General features: G+C 41.5%; 1 protein-coding gene across 1 annotated transcript in view; it reads left to right on the top strand.

The window, feature by feature from the left end:
• The first annotated feature begins 951 nt into the window (after nucleotides 1-951).
• Nucleotides 952-16,436, top strand: part of slc1a7b (solute carrier family 1 member 7b) — a 42,697-nt gene continuing 27,212 nt past the window's right edge. The window contains exon 1 of the mRNA XM_038716813.1: nucleotides 952-1,092. Coding sequence (XP_038572741.1) covers nucleotides 952-1,092 — 141 coding nt within the window. The remainder of the gene's footprint in view (nucleotides 1,093-16,436) is intronic.

The raw sequence follows: 16,436 nt of genomic DNA, 5'->3' as shown, positions 1-16,436 counted from the left end.
GCCACCAACCCCTCCTACATCACACCTTTTCTTTCACCCTCACACTTTTGAAACCATGATAACCCGAACCATCGTAAAGACAACAACAAGATAAGAGTGGTTTAAAGCAAAGGGTGAAATGCAGGGTGAAATATACTGTACATGTTGGACAGTGCACAAGATAACTGTGTGCGTGTGTCAAGGTCACCTCCCTGACTACATGACCATTAATACCAAACACATAAAGTTCAGTAATGTCACTGTGTGTTGTCAGTGCATACTGAAATGTGTTCATTTGTATTGTCTCTGTTACCTGTATTACATATAGTTTTTTTTAAATCTAGTTGGAGGTCATATTGCTGTATAATGCAGCTCAATGATGGACACACTGCTTTACTGATTTATCCATCAACAACATAAAGTGTTTGTGCTTCAAAAAGCAGTTCAGAAACCAAAATATACTGTGTTATACAATATTAGACAGAGTTCTGATTGTCTGGCAGTGTGCGAGGTTCAGGAGGCCTGTGGTTGCTCCACCCTGCTAACCTTTGTCAAATTGTTCATGGATCTATAATCCAGCCTCAGACCTGTTTAATACAGTAGTGCACTAACAGGATTGGTGACGTTAACCCCAGGGACATGGCTGCCAGCTGTTCGATCCCCCTAGCGGTGGGTCAGCACAGACAGGGCCGGTGATGGGTGGAGCAGGATGGGAGGGGATGCCTGGAAAGTGAGAGGATCTTCTTAGCTTAGTGCAGATTGCTGCAGCAACAGGACGAGTGGGATGCTGAGCCTAAAGGTGCTTTAAAACATCACGGCGATTGGATATTTTACATAGCATCCCATCCAGTCCTGGAATTTTTCTTCTTCCACTCTTTTTTGCTCCTGTTTTTCATCCTCACGCCGGGATTTAAGCCTTTGGGTTGGGTACATTTATGGGTTGCTGGTAGGACGCAGGACAGGTGACTCACAATGGCTGTGGCTTTGGACGCAGTGTGGGTGAGGGTGAAGAATGTCTGCAAACAGAATGGGCTCCTCATCATGTCGGTGATGGCTGTGGTCATTGGATGTCTTTTGGGATTCTTTCTGAGGACACGACGCCTCACAGAGCAGGTCAGTCTGTCCCCTACCCCCACCATGACCCAGTGTGACATAATGCAGGCAGAAGATGGGGTTTGGGAGATAATCTTTTGCTTTACTGGATTTTTCCCTACAATTTCAAACTGATGCTGCAGTCATGTGTGTGCCCTTTACTAGATTTATGTATACTGTTAATTTACCAATAGCATATAATTACAGTAACCTAGTAACAAAGTATTTAAGTATATATTCTTCAAGTATTGTACCTAATACAAATGTTGAGGTTTTTGTACTTTTTCATTTTATGCTACTTTATTCTAATCCATTACATTTCAGATGGAAATACTGTACTATAACCTATGTATATAGCAACTAAACTACAACTTGACCGTTTTACATGTCAAGTTTTTACATAATAGACATGTATATGCTTGTTAAAACTTCAGCGGTGGTTCAAGTGGTTCCCAACCTTTTGGGTAACCACTTGTGTCTTGTTGAGGCTCCTTGTTGAGATGTCTATAAATTGCTCGCAGTTGCACCAGAGAGAAATTTCCTCTCTTAATGATTTCATTGAAATAAGGCCCAAATAGGACAAACTCTCTAATATTTTACAAACAAACCCCAAAGATTGGAGAAAAGTCCTAAAAGTCAACATAATGAATAATGAGGGGCCTGACCCCTAGGTTAACTGTATATAAACACTTGACCAGCTTCAACAGTGAGAGGCTGCATACACAGTGATGCATCAGTATTATTCTGATAATGTGTAATGAAATATCAGTCATAGTGGTAATTTGTCTGTTGATCAAGTACCTTTACTTTTGATCTTGTAACTACATTTTGCTGATAATACTGTTAAAGAGATGGTATTATGGTTTTGGGCTTTTTCCCTCTCCTTTATTGAGTTATATATCTTTTTTGTACATGTAACAGGTTTGTAAAGTGAAAAAGCCCAAAGTCCAGCCCAAAGGGAGTTCCCATCTCCCACAGAAAACTCTGCTCTGAACTGCCTGAAAACACCTCGCTTGTAGTCCAGCCTTTTCTTCGATTTCTTGTGACGTCGCAATGAAAATACATGTCATATAACGCTCACCAAGCGGCTACTGGGGGCTACGCGCCCTCAAAAACACCGGTGGAAAAACACTGAGCTGCAGCACACAGCTCTCCTCTCCCTTCCAAACACTAGCTACCCTCCAGGCAGTCAGTGGACATAAAGTTGTTACTGTGATGTAGAGACAGAGCTCAGTTAAAACTTTATGGACGAAAGATACTTTTGTTACAGATTAATAACTCACCACTCTGAAACTCTTGCTCCAGTCCAACTTGCCAACCTGGTCAGCAACATGTAGCCTACAGCTGAATCGAAGCTTTTCGCTGACCCGCCTTTCTCTGCTTCTGATTGGCTAGTAGTCCTTAACTAGGAACTGCGCAAGTGCAACTCCCAAAAAAGATCATTTAGAGACAAGATGTATCACTCCATAGCTAAAACGAAGCGTTCAACACAGGGTGAAAAGAGGAGCTGCAACAATGAGCAGAATGACAAAAAATATGGTGTTTTTTGAAAATTAAACCATGTAAACCTGTTCTGGTACAACCCCTGAATAATGTGCGTAATACCACCTCTTTATAAGATTTTACATGCAAGTATTTTGCATTTTTACATCAATGTATTGGTGCTTTTACGTAAGTAAAGGACATGAGTATTTCTTCCACCCCTGTAATTGTAATTTTTTCCCCACCTTCCAGGTGGCCAACGTTTCCATAGATTCCAAATACATGAGTCTGACTACTGGTACGACTGATGTACGAGACATCCAGAATATTTACATTACATTACATTTACATAACATTTACTCATTTGGCAGACACTTTTATCCCAAGTGACTTACATTTGAGGAACAGCATATGAGCATCAACAGTGCGTCAATACTGCACGAGATCTACAACTGACAATACTGACAAATACATATTTCCATTTTAAGGGACTGTGCAAATATCACATAGCTTCAAAAATGTTTGAACAAGCAGATACAGAATACATTTGATAGTGTCAGCGTGGTGCAAGATCATTTTTCCAACTTTCAAGAATAGGTTCACAGTATTTTAGCAAATTAGAAAATTGTGCAGCTTTATAAAAGTGAAAATTAGACTGGCTGTATCCTTCAAATGGCTTTTGTAAGTGTCAAATGAAAAACTTCCAAAGGTCAAATATTTTCTTTTATCTGCTTAAAGGCTACATTTATTAGTACAATTCTGACATGCCAGCAAAGCTTTTTAAATTGCAGCAGTGTTAGCAGTTTCATTCACCCTCTGAACTAAAATGGGTGCTATATGCAGTGAGGTATGGTGTGTGTGTGTGTGTGTGTGTGTGTGTGTGTAGTCTTAAGTGGTTTTGATGTATTGAAAGATGCATAGAATACATCAATGCACAAATCCAGGCCAAAAACAACCCACAAGCCTCCCGTAAATACACTGAAGTTAATAAATGTCACAGCTTCAGCACATGACTCTAAATGCATCCCAAGCAGCTTTATGGAGGGGCTCCATAAACAAAATGCAGCCTTTTCTTTCCCATCACCCCTCTGACTAAAGCTCTGTCATATTCTCAAATAGGCCTTAAAATAGCCCGTGCCTCCTTTACTTTCACAATAGGGGATTACAATTCAATCAAACAAATGCTTTCTCTAATTGTACATCAAATAAGAGTGCCTTTACAGAGGCCCAGATCCCTCTGTGTTTGAGGGTCAAGAGCAGACATGGAATTGTGGGCAATTTGTTTTTGTTTGTGTGTGTGTATGTGTGTGTGTTTGTGTTTGCGGGCCCGCCTGGCGTTAGTAAAGTGCGATAAGATGAGACTTGACTTATTTCTGAGGAGAGCTGAGACAAAATTACAAAAGAATATTCATGAAAAACTAAAACTGCACTTTATATGAACATGCTAAACAGTTTCCACACAAGAACACAACAGTAGAAATGTATGATGCTTTTCTAGAACATTACATTAATTTTGTCCTTCAGCAACCAGAATATGTCCTATTTGGTCTATACCATTTGAACATAGGCTGTATGATACAGGCATTCATTAGAAAATCCATACAACCCACATTGCAGATGCACAAAAAGCACTAATAGTGTTGAAGATTCTTTTGGTATGGAGTACTTTTGATATGCTTTTAAATAGAATGGTAAAATGTTACAAAGAAAGTGTCATCAGAAACCACTATTCCTCCAATTGTTGTTGTCGTACAATAGCTCCACCGTAGTTGCTCCAAGAAATTACAAAACATTTGACATACATAATCCTATCCAATAGTGCCAATAATTGCAATCAACCTTAGCTGTGCTGGAATCACCTTGGTGAGTTCAAGTTCGTAACTTCAGACGAGATACATTTACTTAACTAGACCACCTGTAACAGGCTACTGATGTTAGCACATCACTGAGTGTCCTATGAGTAAGCATATATTTATATAGAGGTTCCACACATCCGCTTCTAGCCTTGTTTAATAATATATTTACTACATATTCCATAATCCTGCTCATAAATATATAAACCCCTGAAAGAAAAATCTCTGACACTGTCTATGGTTTGCTCAGTCATTTGGAGAGCTATTGTCTTGTAAAATTGTTGGAAATACATTAGAATTGCAAAGGAGCACAGTACTTTTGGTAGCTGCAGTAGCTGTTTTCTTGTTGGCAATTAGCAATTGAGATCAGAGGAAACTATTGTCAAAGCACCATGTGTAACTAATACTTTTGTATTAAAAGCATCTATTGTAGCTATGTGATTAATCTGTGAGCATAGCCTCCACCTGAAATATAATGGTGATTGTTAAAAAGTTGTATTGACTCAAAAGTCAAATGCAACCAAATACTGGTAACATTCATCTCACTATGTGGGGCTGTGAGGGATGTCAGAGATTTATAACACAGATTACATAAGCAGCAGCCAAGAATGTCACTAGGATTGAAAGAGAGGGGGGTGCTTGGCATGTGTAACTTGCGCTTGTAAAAATCTTTGCACTCGCATCTTTTGTTACTGTATTAGAACTCCACTTGTGTCAACAACCAGTGAAGAAGCCAAGATGTTAACATGTAAAAACAACATACATGTTCTCTTCTTCCACTCCTCTGAACAAAAGTTACAGTAATGTTAGCTTTTGGACACATCAAACCTGCATGGTGGGAATTTACTTAGGCCAGACTGTGCTCCTGCTGAGTTCTTCTGTAGACTATGACTTACCGTAAATGCTAACCACCTGCTCATGTAAATTTGTGATAAAGTAATACAACATCTAATTCCTCTCTCTATTTGATAAGTTGCAGGTCCAAATAATACTATTTAATTACACTTATTACTGTTACTGTACTGTAGATTGGTTCAATCAGATTGTGATTTTGCTCTGAAGTTTGGCTTGCAAAGAAGCGTACAATAAATATACAATTGATAAGGATCCTATTTAAAGTGGCTACTACCTGAATTTAATAACCTGTTGTCAGAAGGAATAAAAGACTTGTGTCATGTATATCCTTACCATTTAGGCAACATCTACATATTTATTTAATTTATTACAGCCAGTGAATGCAGACAGTGAACTTGGTCAGAATGTTTCAAATATCATGAAATAATTTAGTTTAGTCTATGCTTTGGTGCCTAGACCTACCAACAAATGCCTATTGTTAGAAAAAACATTTCCTTAGATCTGTAGACAACTACTGACCTGTAGACCACTACTGAGCTCATCACATCAGCTCCCTCAGAATAAGCTGCCCTGCCAATCTCCTGCTTCTTTCTCTCTCCTAAAATATGTAAATGCTCCGTATTTGTATAGCGCCTTTCTAGTCTTTTCGACCACTCAAAGCGCTTTTACACTACATCTGCATTCACCAGTACACTGAGCCTAAGTGCTCAAATGGAAACTAACATTCACACACATTCATACACTGGCGGAACAGCTGCCAGGGGCAAATCGGGGTTCAGTACCATTACAACAGCATTAACAGGGACACTATGAGCACTCTGAGGTAACAAAGCAAGGGGTTAGAGGTCAAATTCTATAGAAGGGTTCAGTCCCTACATAACCACCAATCACTGCTCTCCCCTTAGGAGGTCACTCACCCTCTGTCCTGCTGCTACAGTGCTATTTTAAACTGTTATGAGTCAAATGCACATATATTGTACACTACACTACAACATTCTATGGGGACTGATATTGTTTTGAAATACTATAGAGATATTAATGACTTTCACGCTAGCTAGACTAGTGTTTTTCATAGCTTAACTAAAATATCCCCTTTCCTTTACCTCAAGTAAATGTAGCTCAGCAAGTATAAGTCATTAACATTACAATTTCACTCTGTATCACTTTTCCTTCACCATTCATCTGTGTGTGTAATAAGGGTATTCACTCGCAATGACCACACTGTCAAAATATACGTTTGGATAAATTATTAATGGACAAAATGAGAAGTGCTAGCTTGTGCTTGCTCGATGCTGTATCTGAGGCGTCGTGGGGAAGCTACGATAGGGAAGTTCCGCCGTAGCACCCGGGCCCAACGGACCCCCAAAAGCTTCAGGCTAATTAATAGAATATTGGGCTGATCTAAGATCTTTAACATCTGAGCGAATATAGAGGTGGTATACTTGGGAAGACCATGATCTGAATGAGGTGCTCTGGAATGCCGTTGCGAGAGGCTGAAGTTGCAGCTCCGATCCTGATGTAGTGACCAGGATTAATGAACGGGAGAAATGCCAGCCGAAGAGAGAAAACAGTGAAGGTGATGGTGGAACCAGAATCGAGTGGCCACTAGACTGGACTCGGAGACGAAAAGAGGATTGGTAATGGTTGTGCTCTGGGATTGCCGGAGTAGCAGGTAGTTTGCGAGGGTCTTGAAAGGATTCAGAGGTGATTGGACAGGAGTGAGCTGGCCGGTTTGTTTGGTTTTAGTTTGCTTTGAGTAGAATACTACGGTGTCGTTTGAGAACTGCGACAGGTCTAAAATCCAGTCATGTCAGCGGAGTTGAAAGGAAGGCTTCTAAGGTTCCAGACACATGAGGGATGCTGAATCCGGCACTGATGGTGTGGATGCAGATGCCGGATTCAGTCTGCCGTGAGGGGAAGTCAGCGGGGGTCTTGAGCTGGCTCTTGAATTCTGGGAGTCGATGATCAGGGGTATTAGGACAGGATTTACATGTTGAATGTCATGGCCGAATATGGTGGAACTGGTGCAGAATTCGTATCTGCATCGGGGGCCAAGAGCCTGAACTTCTGGAAAGAGAAGCGAGAAAGAGAGTCAGCAATGACATTGAAATGGCCGGGAACATGACCCACACAAAGAATGTACTGGTGCATGACTGAGTGCCAGGTTAAGCGTCGTATGAATGGCATGATGGAAAAGGAGTTAGAGCGACCTTTATTGATTATGTCCATGGCTACGAGGTTGTCAGTGTATATGAGGATGGACTTTGTTGACTATTCATGGTGCCACACAATGGTGGCAGCTACAATTGGGTAGATTTCAAAGAGAGTGGAGGAAGCCTGGCTGACGCAAGCAAGCTCAGAGGTCCACTCTGCTGTGAACCATGTTCTATTAAATAAACCCCCAAAACCGATAGAAGGAATGGCATTGTGTCGTGTGGATGAGCAGTTGGCGAGAAGGTGGAGCCAGAGACGGAGTTCTGTGCGGCTTGGATTGTCCAGGCAGATAGAACCCAAGAGAGATGGTACAGAGGAAGCGAATGATAGAAGGCGGGAGATAAAGGCTCTCCCTTGGAGGATAATGCGAAATGACAAGGAGAAAATTAGAGATCCAAAGGCTGATGTGGTTGAGCTTTTCGATTGGAAGAGAAGCCTGGAACAGGTTTGTGTCTAGGGTGATCCCCTGGCACTCGAGGTATGTAGAAGGGGCCTCTGTTTTCTCTACTGCCAGTGGGAGGTTGGAGAATACTGATGTCAGTGTGACCAGACCTGAAGCGGGTGGTGATGAGGGATGGGAAATGATGAGGAAGTCGTCCAAGAGTTGAGAAATGGAACCTTATGGTTATTCAGCAGAATCCAGCAAAGGGCTTCTGACAGGGTGTCGAAGAGTTTGGGGCTGCTTTTGCAGCCAAAGGTGAGCCTAACTGCGAATAATATAATAGTAATATACCCCTTGTCAGCAGACGCCAAAGAAACGCCAGAACTCAGGATGGATGGGGAGGACTTTGAAAGCGCTGGTGATGTTGTTTTCGAGAGCCATGATCCTTTACCAGTGAGTTTAATTAGGCTGATGGCGTGGTTGATGGTGGTGAAGTGAAGGGAAAAGTCTTCACTCGGGATCAAGCTGTTGGTGCTTGGAATAGTACTGCCGTGGGGTGCTGAGAGATCGATGATAAGACGTTTCTTTCCAGAGTATATCCTAGTTGCAATGTTGAGAGGGCTGATGCGGAAGTTGTGAAATGGCGGATGATTGAAGACGATTGTCAAGTTGTCGTCAAAGGTAGGGAATTGGGAACAGAGAACATCCCTGAAAAGGGAGAAAGCATAAGCAAATTCTGTGGAGGTGAGTTCTCAGGTTCAGGTAGGTTTCTTCACTTTAGGGTAAGAGAGCCCTTCTTGGCCAAGAAGACTCTCGGCAGGTGGTTGGTGTAGAGACTACATGATTAGGAGCGTGAGATCTACGTAATTACCGTCTATGATCTGCTTGGTTGGAACAAGCAGTTGGTGGGAACAGGTGAAGGACGGGAGATAGAGGTGGTAGGATGGTGGGAAGGAGGATTAGCTGAGGACAGTGGGAAGGTAGTGGCTCTCTGTTGGGCTGGAATGTATTGAAAAGGAAGACCTTAGTAAAGAGAATAAGAAAATTGCTGTGGAGGAAAGCCTGGCATCCTAGTGCCTGGGGCTCCAGCTGACGGGAGTGCAGGGGCTGATAAAGCTGCTGAAGTTGATAAGAGTGGATAGCAGTAGAAAGTGGCATCTCATTGCCTGAAGTCATGGCTAGAGCCTGCTGCTGTGGTTGGTGATTGTAGGAAGCTGATGGCTCTGGCATCCCAGTGCCAGAGGCCCCGACTGCAGCTGCTTACTGTCTTTGATAGAAGTGGATGGTTGGCATCTCGGTGCCAGGAGTCGCGTTCAAAGCCTGCTACTGTAGTAGGTGTTAGTAGGCAGCTGGGTGGGGGTGGCAACGCGGTGCCCGGCACTCTGAGGTATACTGCTGTAGTTGGTAGAATTGGACGGCGGGGGGCACTGGCATGTTGGTCCCAGGTTCTCCCGGTGCTGTTGGATGACAAGGTGGCTGGGGTTGGATGGTAGAAGGCATGGATGGCGTGATGTTGTTTGTAATTGATGCTGATCTTCCTGTGGTCCTTGAACTGGATGGTTCAAGGAAGTTGAACCATACCAGTTCACCAGTACCATACCTCACCCATACCAGTTGGTATGGGTGAGTTGCCCCTTTAACAGGGGGGTTGACGTCACAGCGAGTCAATGGGGCATGCGTGATGACGTCATCCAGAAGTCACCCGGTGTTGGCGGAATGGTGGGACTGATGATCCTTCAACGTTTTTTGAAGAGAGGCGACAGTCCAGTCGGATATCTTGAAAGAATGCTGGTTATTGAGGGGCCTCGCGTGGTGACGCTGCGACCAGCTGCGGGTTGTGATACCAGAGTAGTCTGGAAGGTTGTGGGAGCTCTTGGTTGTCCATGGAGGCGAAGGAGTTGGAGTATTACGGCAGCGGTGACGGGCTGTCCTTGATGTTCTCTCCCTCTTTTTGCTGCTGAGTGAGGTGGGCAAAGGGAGTCAGTTGATTTGTCGGGTGAATGGTAATTGTCTTGGATGTGGATGAGAGAAGAACCGGGTGGGATTTGGACAATGGAAGACACTGAGTGGGTACTTGGTGTACTCACACGCTTCCTGGTTGAGCGATTGGTTGGTGGGAGCGGGGTCTCGGGCACTGAGATCGTGGAGAAGTTTTCAGCCTCAGATGCTGGATCTCTGTGGATGTGGTCGTCCTGCTTTTAATCGAATAGTTCTTCGTCGGACAGGGAGAGCGCGATGGAATCCATTCTCTAATGGGGTGAGTACTGTTAGTAGGCCTACGTTAGTAGCTTGGTGTGCTTGGTGTGGTGTTTCTCAGTCTCAGTTCTTCATGCAGAATGCGAGAGCGAAGAAGAGGAGGTGCGTTAGCTGGGCATTTATGGAAGTGTCAGGTATGACATGATTGACTTGAGGTCCTGCTCCTGAAACTCTGCAAATTAGCTCCACATGTTGCTCGGCAGAGTAGCAATGAAATCATTGGATGAAATGCAGCCTCCCTCAAGGTACTGATGCCTGACCACAGTAGGTATTTAAATTGTAATGCAGAGGAAACAACCAGAACTATTATTTTAAGCCTTACTATATTTGGGGGAGGGCTTAGGACCGTTTTAGGATAGCTTCAGCCCCCCTACAGTAGGCCCAACGACGTCCATGGCAGCAGCATTAGTATTAATGGTTTGACTTAAACCATCTTACCGTTTTACCCATGAAAACAAATAAATATTTTATAGCCAATCTGTGAAGAAATCTATAGAAAACTATAGTTTTGCTTATACAGTATAAGCAAAACAATTCACCACTGCTTATTTCAATACACTGATGGGTTTTGTTCTGCTTCAGCCTTGCTTGGTCTGGTATGACCAGTAGTTCATGGGGGATGATGTTATCTACGGAAGCCCTAAGCGGCCACCCATTAAATTTTTTTACTCCATTTTCCCATGATAACGGGTTAATTATCTCGTGATCTCGAGATATCAACTGTTGTTTTCCCATGATAATAGGTTAATTATCTCATGATCTCGAGATATCAAAGCATAGCTGAATACAGTGGTCAATGCGTTTCTTAACATAATGTCTTTTGATAATAAGATCATTTTTTAGTGTGACTGGTTAGTTCAGTTGGTAGAGTACAGTTCTTGTAATCCAAGAATTGTGTGTTCAACTTGCCTTCTCAGGAACTTTTTTTTCCTTTCTGTATGTGTTTTTTATTGTCCTCTTCAGATTCCAATTCCAATGGCACTGATACATACACTGATTATTAGATCTCGAGAACATTATCTTGTTATCATGGGAAAATGGAGTTAGAACTGATGGCTGCCTAGGGCTTCTGCAGTTATCAAACTAGATAGATTTATATAATAACCCATAACAGAAAGCCCAAAATACAAAATACAAAATATAAAATAAAATACCAATGCAATTAATGGACAGCTTACAGGTGGAGGCTGTTCATGTTAAGCTGAATTACAGGTGGATCTTGGAACACTAGAATATTGTTTTCTTCCTTAATTTAATTCAAAACGCTTTCGATATTCATATATTGATGCTTTCATATATTCTAGATTTATGACATATAAAGTAAAATATTTCCTTTTTTGGTTTTAATCCACAGTCCTCTTTTCAAATGAAAGTAATTTTTGCATTTCATTTGGAAAAACAGGTCACAGAGTCTGGAAGACGAGTGGAGAGGCACAGAATCCAAGTTGCTCAAAGTCCAGTGTGAGCTTTCCACAGTCAGTGATGATTTGGTGTGCCACATCATTTGCTGGTGTTGGTCTACCGCGTTTTATTAAGTCCAGAGTCAATGCAGCATCTACCAGGAGATTTCATTTTGCACTCACGCTTCCATCTACTGACAAGCTTTATGGAGATGGAGATTTTCTTTTCCCAGCAGGACTTGGTACCTGCCTACAGGGCCAAAACCACTAGTAACTGGTTTGCTGATATTACTGTGCTTAGTATGCCAGTCAACTCGTCTGACGTAAACCCCATTGAGAATCTATGGGTTATTGTCAAGAGGACAGTGAGAGACACCAGACCAACAATACAGATGAGCTCAAGGCCGCTACAAAAGCAACCTGGGCATCCATAACACCACAGCAGTGACACAGGCTGAGTGCCTCCATGCCATGCAGTATTGATGAAGTAATTAATGTAAAAGGAACCCAGACCAAATACTGACTGCATAAATTAACCTTTTTCAGAACTGTTCAACTTTTCAGAAGGTCGACATTTCTGTATTATAAATTCTGTATTATAAAGTAGTTTTTACACGTACAAGGAATTTGTTTTGTAGATAAGGTGCTACACGACAAACAGACAAACATACAGTTGACATAAGTAAATCTAGACATATATAAATATGGGTAAATATAGATTGACAAAATATAAAATATAGAAGAATAACGATAAACTTTTAACAACAAACAACAAATATGTGCAATATACCGAGTATGTGCAATGATGTGAAATAAAATATATATACAGTATTTTAGAGTGAAGGGGGAAGTGTCAGTGAGGGACACGGGCCTTGTTAATAAAGCTAGCTCCAGAAGGGTAGAAGCTGTTTTTGTGGCGAGGGTTTTGGTCCTGCAGCCTCCTGCCAGAGGGGAGTGACTGAAACAGTTTGTGTCCAGGATCGCGGTGTACAGGTCCTGAAGAGAAAGAAGAGCAAATGATACGCTGCAGCCGGCCCTTGCCCCTGCGGTGGAGTCAGGCACGTTCAGCTGGGAGAGCTTGTCCTGCAGCAGAGCCGGGAGAGATATGGAATGAGATACGGATTTTTGATCATCAAGATTAAAACAAAAAAAAGCCTGAAATATTCAATGAATCTAGAATATGTTAAAGTTTTACTTTGACTTAAATTACAGGGGAACTTTTTCACAATATTCTAATATTCTGAGATGCGCCTATAATTTTATACACTAGTCCATGTTTCAGGTCTCTCTGTGGTTTCATAACTAAAATTCAGTTTACAATTACCGACATCTCCAAGTGATTAAGTTTTACTCCATAGGTCACAGCAGGATCCCTTGTAGATAAATTAGGATCAGCTGATGATGACAGAATGTCATTGCACACCAGAAGTGGATTTAATAAGGATAAACAAACAACAAAGCAAATAGTCATCCCACAGGGGGATAAAAGGATTTGAATACCAGTTTCTGCATTTCTACATGCTTTTATCATATTCAGCAATATGTTATGATTAAGATGGCTATCATGGAGTTCAATTATTCTGCCATATCTCATCCACAGAAAAGGCCATTTTACCATGCGTGTTTAACACAGCACCCTACTGCTGAATGACATTCAGGTATTCCTTTAAGCCATACTTTGAAGAATTTGACAGATCTAAACAGGTAATGTTCCATTTGCAACTTCAGTCACAACATGAAGAAATGTTAAATTAAAATATGTACTATATATATACAGTATATATATGCACATATATATATATATATATATATATATATATATATATATATATGAAGTCATAGTATCAATAGTTTTATCAAGGTCAGTGTAAATGAATTTGTTAGCTTTTGAGACTGTTAATGTTCAAGGCTTTAGTACTCTTTTTTTATGATTAGGATTATACTTAACTGAAAATACATGCTGTTTCTATTCCTTTCTTTCTTTTAAAGAAAAGCATCAAATTTTGCATTTTTTAATTCATCTACATCAAAATTCCACCACCACTTCATTACAGTTCCCAGTGTAAGCTGGAATTGTAATGAAGTGGTGGTGGAAACATCAGCTGGGCGGAGTTCATCATCAAATTCAGTAAAATAAACACATTGGTGCTTGTCTCCATAGGTGATGTTACGCCGTTGCTTGGCTGATTAAACCTGTCAAACTGTGGCTGTCCTGTTGACTTGTCCTTTGAAAACAGCTGCACTTGCCCTATGTACCACAAACAACACACTTACACACAAACACATGCAGGCAAATACACATTCACCCATATGCATGAGTGCAAGATGAGCAGAGCAGAGTCAGACCTTCTCTGCTGGTTGTATGTGAGTGCTGATCCTGCTCTTATACAGCAAACTAAGCTCTCTCTGCTTAATACCCAACAGAAAAGCTCTTTAGCTGTCATTATGCGCCGGCCTCACCCTGCAGCCCCTCAATAAATGTCCTCTCATCTCCCCTGACATCCCTAACCTCACTCTCATTCCCATCCGCTCTATACAATACACAACTTTTGATTAGCAGATACTGTACTGGTCTCAGACCAACAACTGTTTTTTTCTCTCATCCCGCCTCAGTAGTAGTAAATGACAAAGATGAGGTTTACAAAGCCATGTCTTACTTAATCCAAGCTTTTATAATAATAACATATAAGATAAGAAGGTATAATATCCTAATACAATATTACTACAGTAAAAGATACCCCAGATTATCAAATTTAGATATAAAGCCTAAAACAAATGGATGGAGCAATGTTAGCCTAATGTTGCTGCTATTCCTAATTCCATGAGAACACAATATTTAGGACAACATTCCTTTTTTTCTTCACTTGAGACTTCATAGCCAAAACTTATGACATTACTTGTGAATGGCAAGAGTTTGTCCCCTGCTGCCACATGACTGTAAATGAAATGTAACAATGTATAAGAGAAAGATTTTCTTTCGTGTTATCTCAAAGGCTCTAAGTATGTATTCCTTAAAATGTGCTTTCTGCATCTACTTAACTAGACTCTTTTTCAGTTTGGGTAATGCATGTTAAGTGTTGACCTTATATCATCCTATCAATTTTCATAGGAATTAAGTTAGGATTTTGGCAGGGACACTGACTGTTTTTAAAGCCAATGCAGATTCAGTTTAGCTGTTTGGGTCACTGACCTGTTAGAGCATCAGTTTCCTCTTAAATGCCCAGTCTATCTGTGAAAATCTGTGCAAAACGGAACCCTGAGGGACCCCAGTAGTGAGGCTACAAGATTATCCTGCAAGTGCGGCCCTTGAGGTAGGATGTGAACAGGGAGCTAAGCTGAGTATGTAAACCATCGAGTCATTCTACCTCTTCCCCATGAGCTGTTTACAAGTATGTGAACAACAACTACACTTTAAAATGCAGGATTGTCAAACACTGACTATTGTGGCAGAAAGCCTAAACCACACCATGACCACAGAGATGACTTGGGAGGAAAGAAGCTTTTTAAACACGTGACACACTGCCAAGTTAATATTGACAGAGATATGAGGTATTGCGGCAGGGGATGGGACAGCAGAGCTCATAGAGAACAGCTGTCCACTGCTGCTTTGGATCGACGCCAGTGTAAAGCCCAGCGGGCAATGAAACAAATACACAAAAAGCCTGTGAGATCTGAAGACTTCTGCCCAAAGTGTCACCCAACCTTCTTAGGCCTTTAGATGAAATTTATGTCTGCTCTCCAGTTAATTTCAAATTAGATTTAACTGTCTGTATTTTGCTGTGGCTCACTGACTCCCTTTTCTATAACCCTCTTCTACCTTCGTTTAGCAAGTGATTCTAGTTTTCATGTGCCAAAAAATATTGCTTCCACCTACGCAAGTCTCTGGAACAGCACACAGCCTATTGAGCAATACAGGCCAGTGACAGCGTGTCAAGACACAGACTCCTTCTTGCTTCGGGAGTGTCTGAGCCAGCGGGAAGTGATTTCTTGCATTAAAACAAAGTAGTAGTCAACTGATCAACACATCTCCCTTCGTTCAGCCATTTTTGATTCATTATTGTGGTTCTATGGTCCCCAAATTACATTTTCATTAAGCCGTTCTAGCAACAGGCAGCTGTTTTCAGCAAAAAAGGTGTGATTAACTCCTTGTATACTACCTGCCCAGCCCCCAAAGGCAGACAGTGTTAGCGACTTGCTGGTGAACATAGCGGAGCATTTAGCAGCTAAAGAGCCAGATGTTTTGTTCAGGTGTTAGTGAAGGCTAAATCAAATCTAAAAGGAGAGTGAAAATTGCACACAGGGGAGGCTGTGGTTCAAGAGGTAGAGCGGGTTACCAGTTAATCGGAAGGTTGGCAGTTCAATCCCCGCTCCTCCAGGCTGCATGTCGAAGTGTCCTTGGACAAGATACTGAACCCCAAATTACCTCTGGTGGCTTTTCCGCCAGTGTGTGAATATTATTTTCTGTTTGAGCACTTAGGCTCAGTGAATGAATGCAGATGTAGTGTAAAAGCGCTTTGAGTGGTCGAAAAGCCTGGAAAGGTGCTATGCAAGTACAGAGCATTTACATTTTTCAGGTGGTCAGATACATGACTCCACAACGAGTGCTAATGTTGCTCTGTGTCTGCTGAATGTGTGAAACTGACAACTGTTTGCAAACATATTAGCTGTATTAACGTCATAAGGAGTTATAGCTAATGTATTATCCACCCAGCCACCATAGTATTCTCTTAACACACAAGTAAATCCAGCTTCAGTCTGACTTTTGATGACCAGAGCCAACAAGAAACATCAAAGGCTTGCTTCTATTGTGTAAAAAACTGAAAGCATCACTTTTATTCTGTGCTAACCGGGAAAATGCCTCATTTACATGGATTTTATTTTAATACTTCCACAAAGACTTTTCAAGAAATAATTCAGCTTTCC

Source organism: Micropterus salmoides, unplaced genomic scaffold (genome assembly GCF_014851395.1).
Source record: "Micropterus salmoides isolate LMB-PRFRI ecotype aquatic unplaced genomic scaffold, ASM1485139v1 Ms_hic_scaffold_13, whole genome shotgun sequence".
NCBI classification, from domain to species: Eukaryota; Metazoa; Chordata; class Actinopteri; order Centrarchiformes; family Centrarchidae; genus Micropterus; species Micropterus salmoides.
Note: the sequence above shows the minus strand (reverse complement) of the source record. Positions and strands in the feature narration are given on the sequence as shown.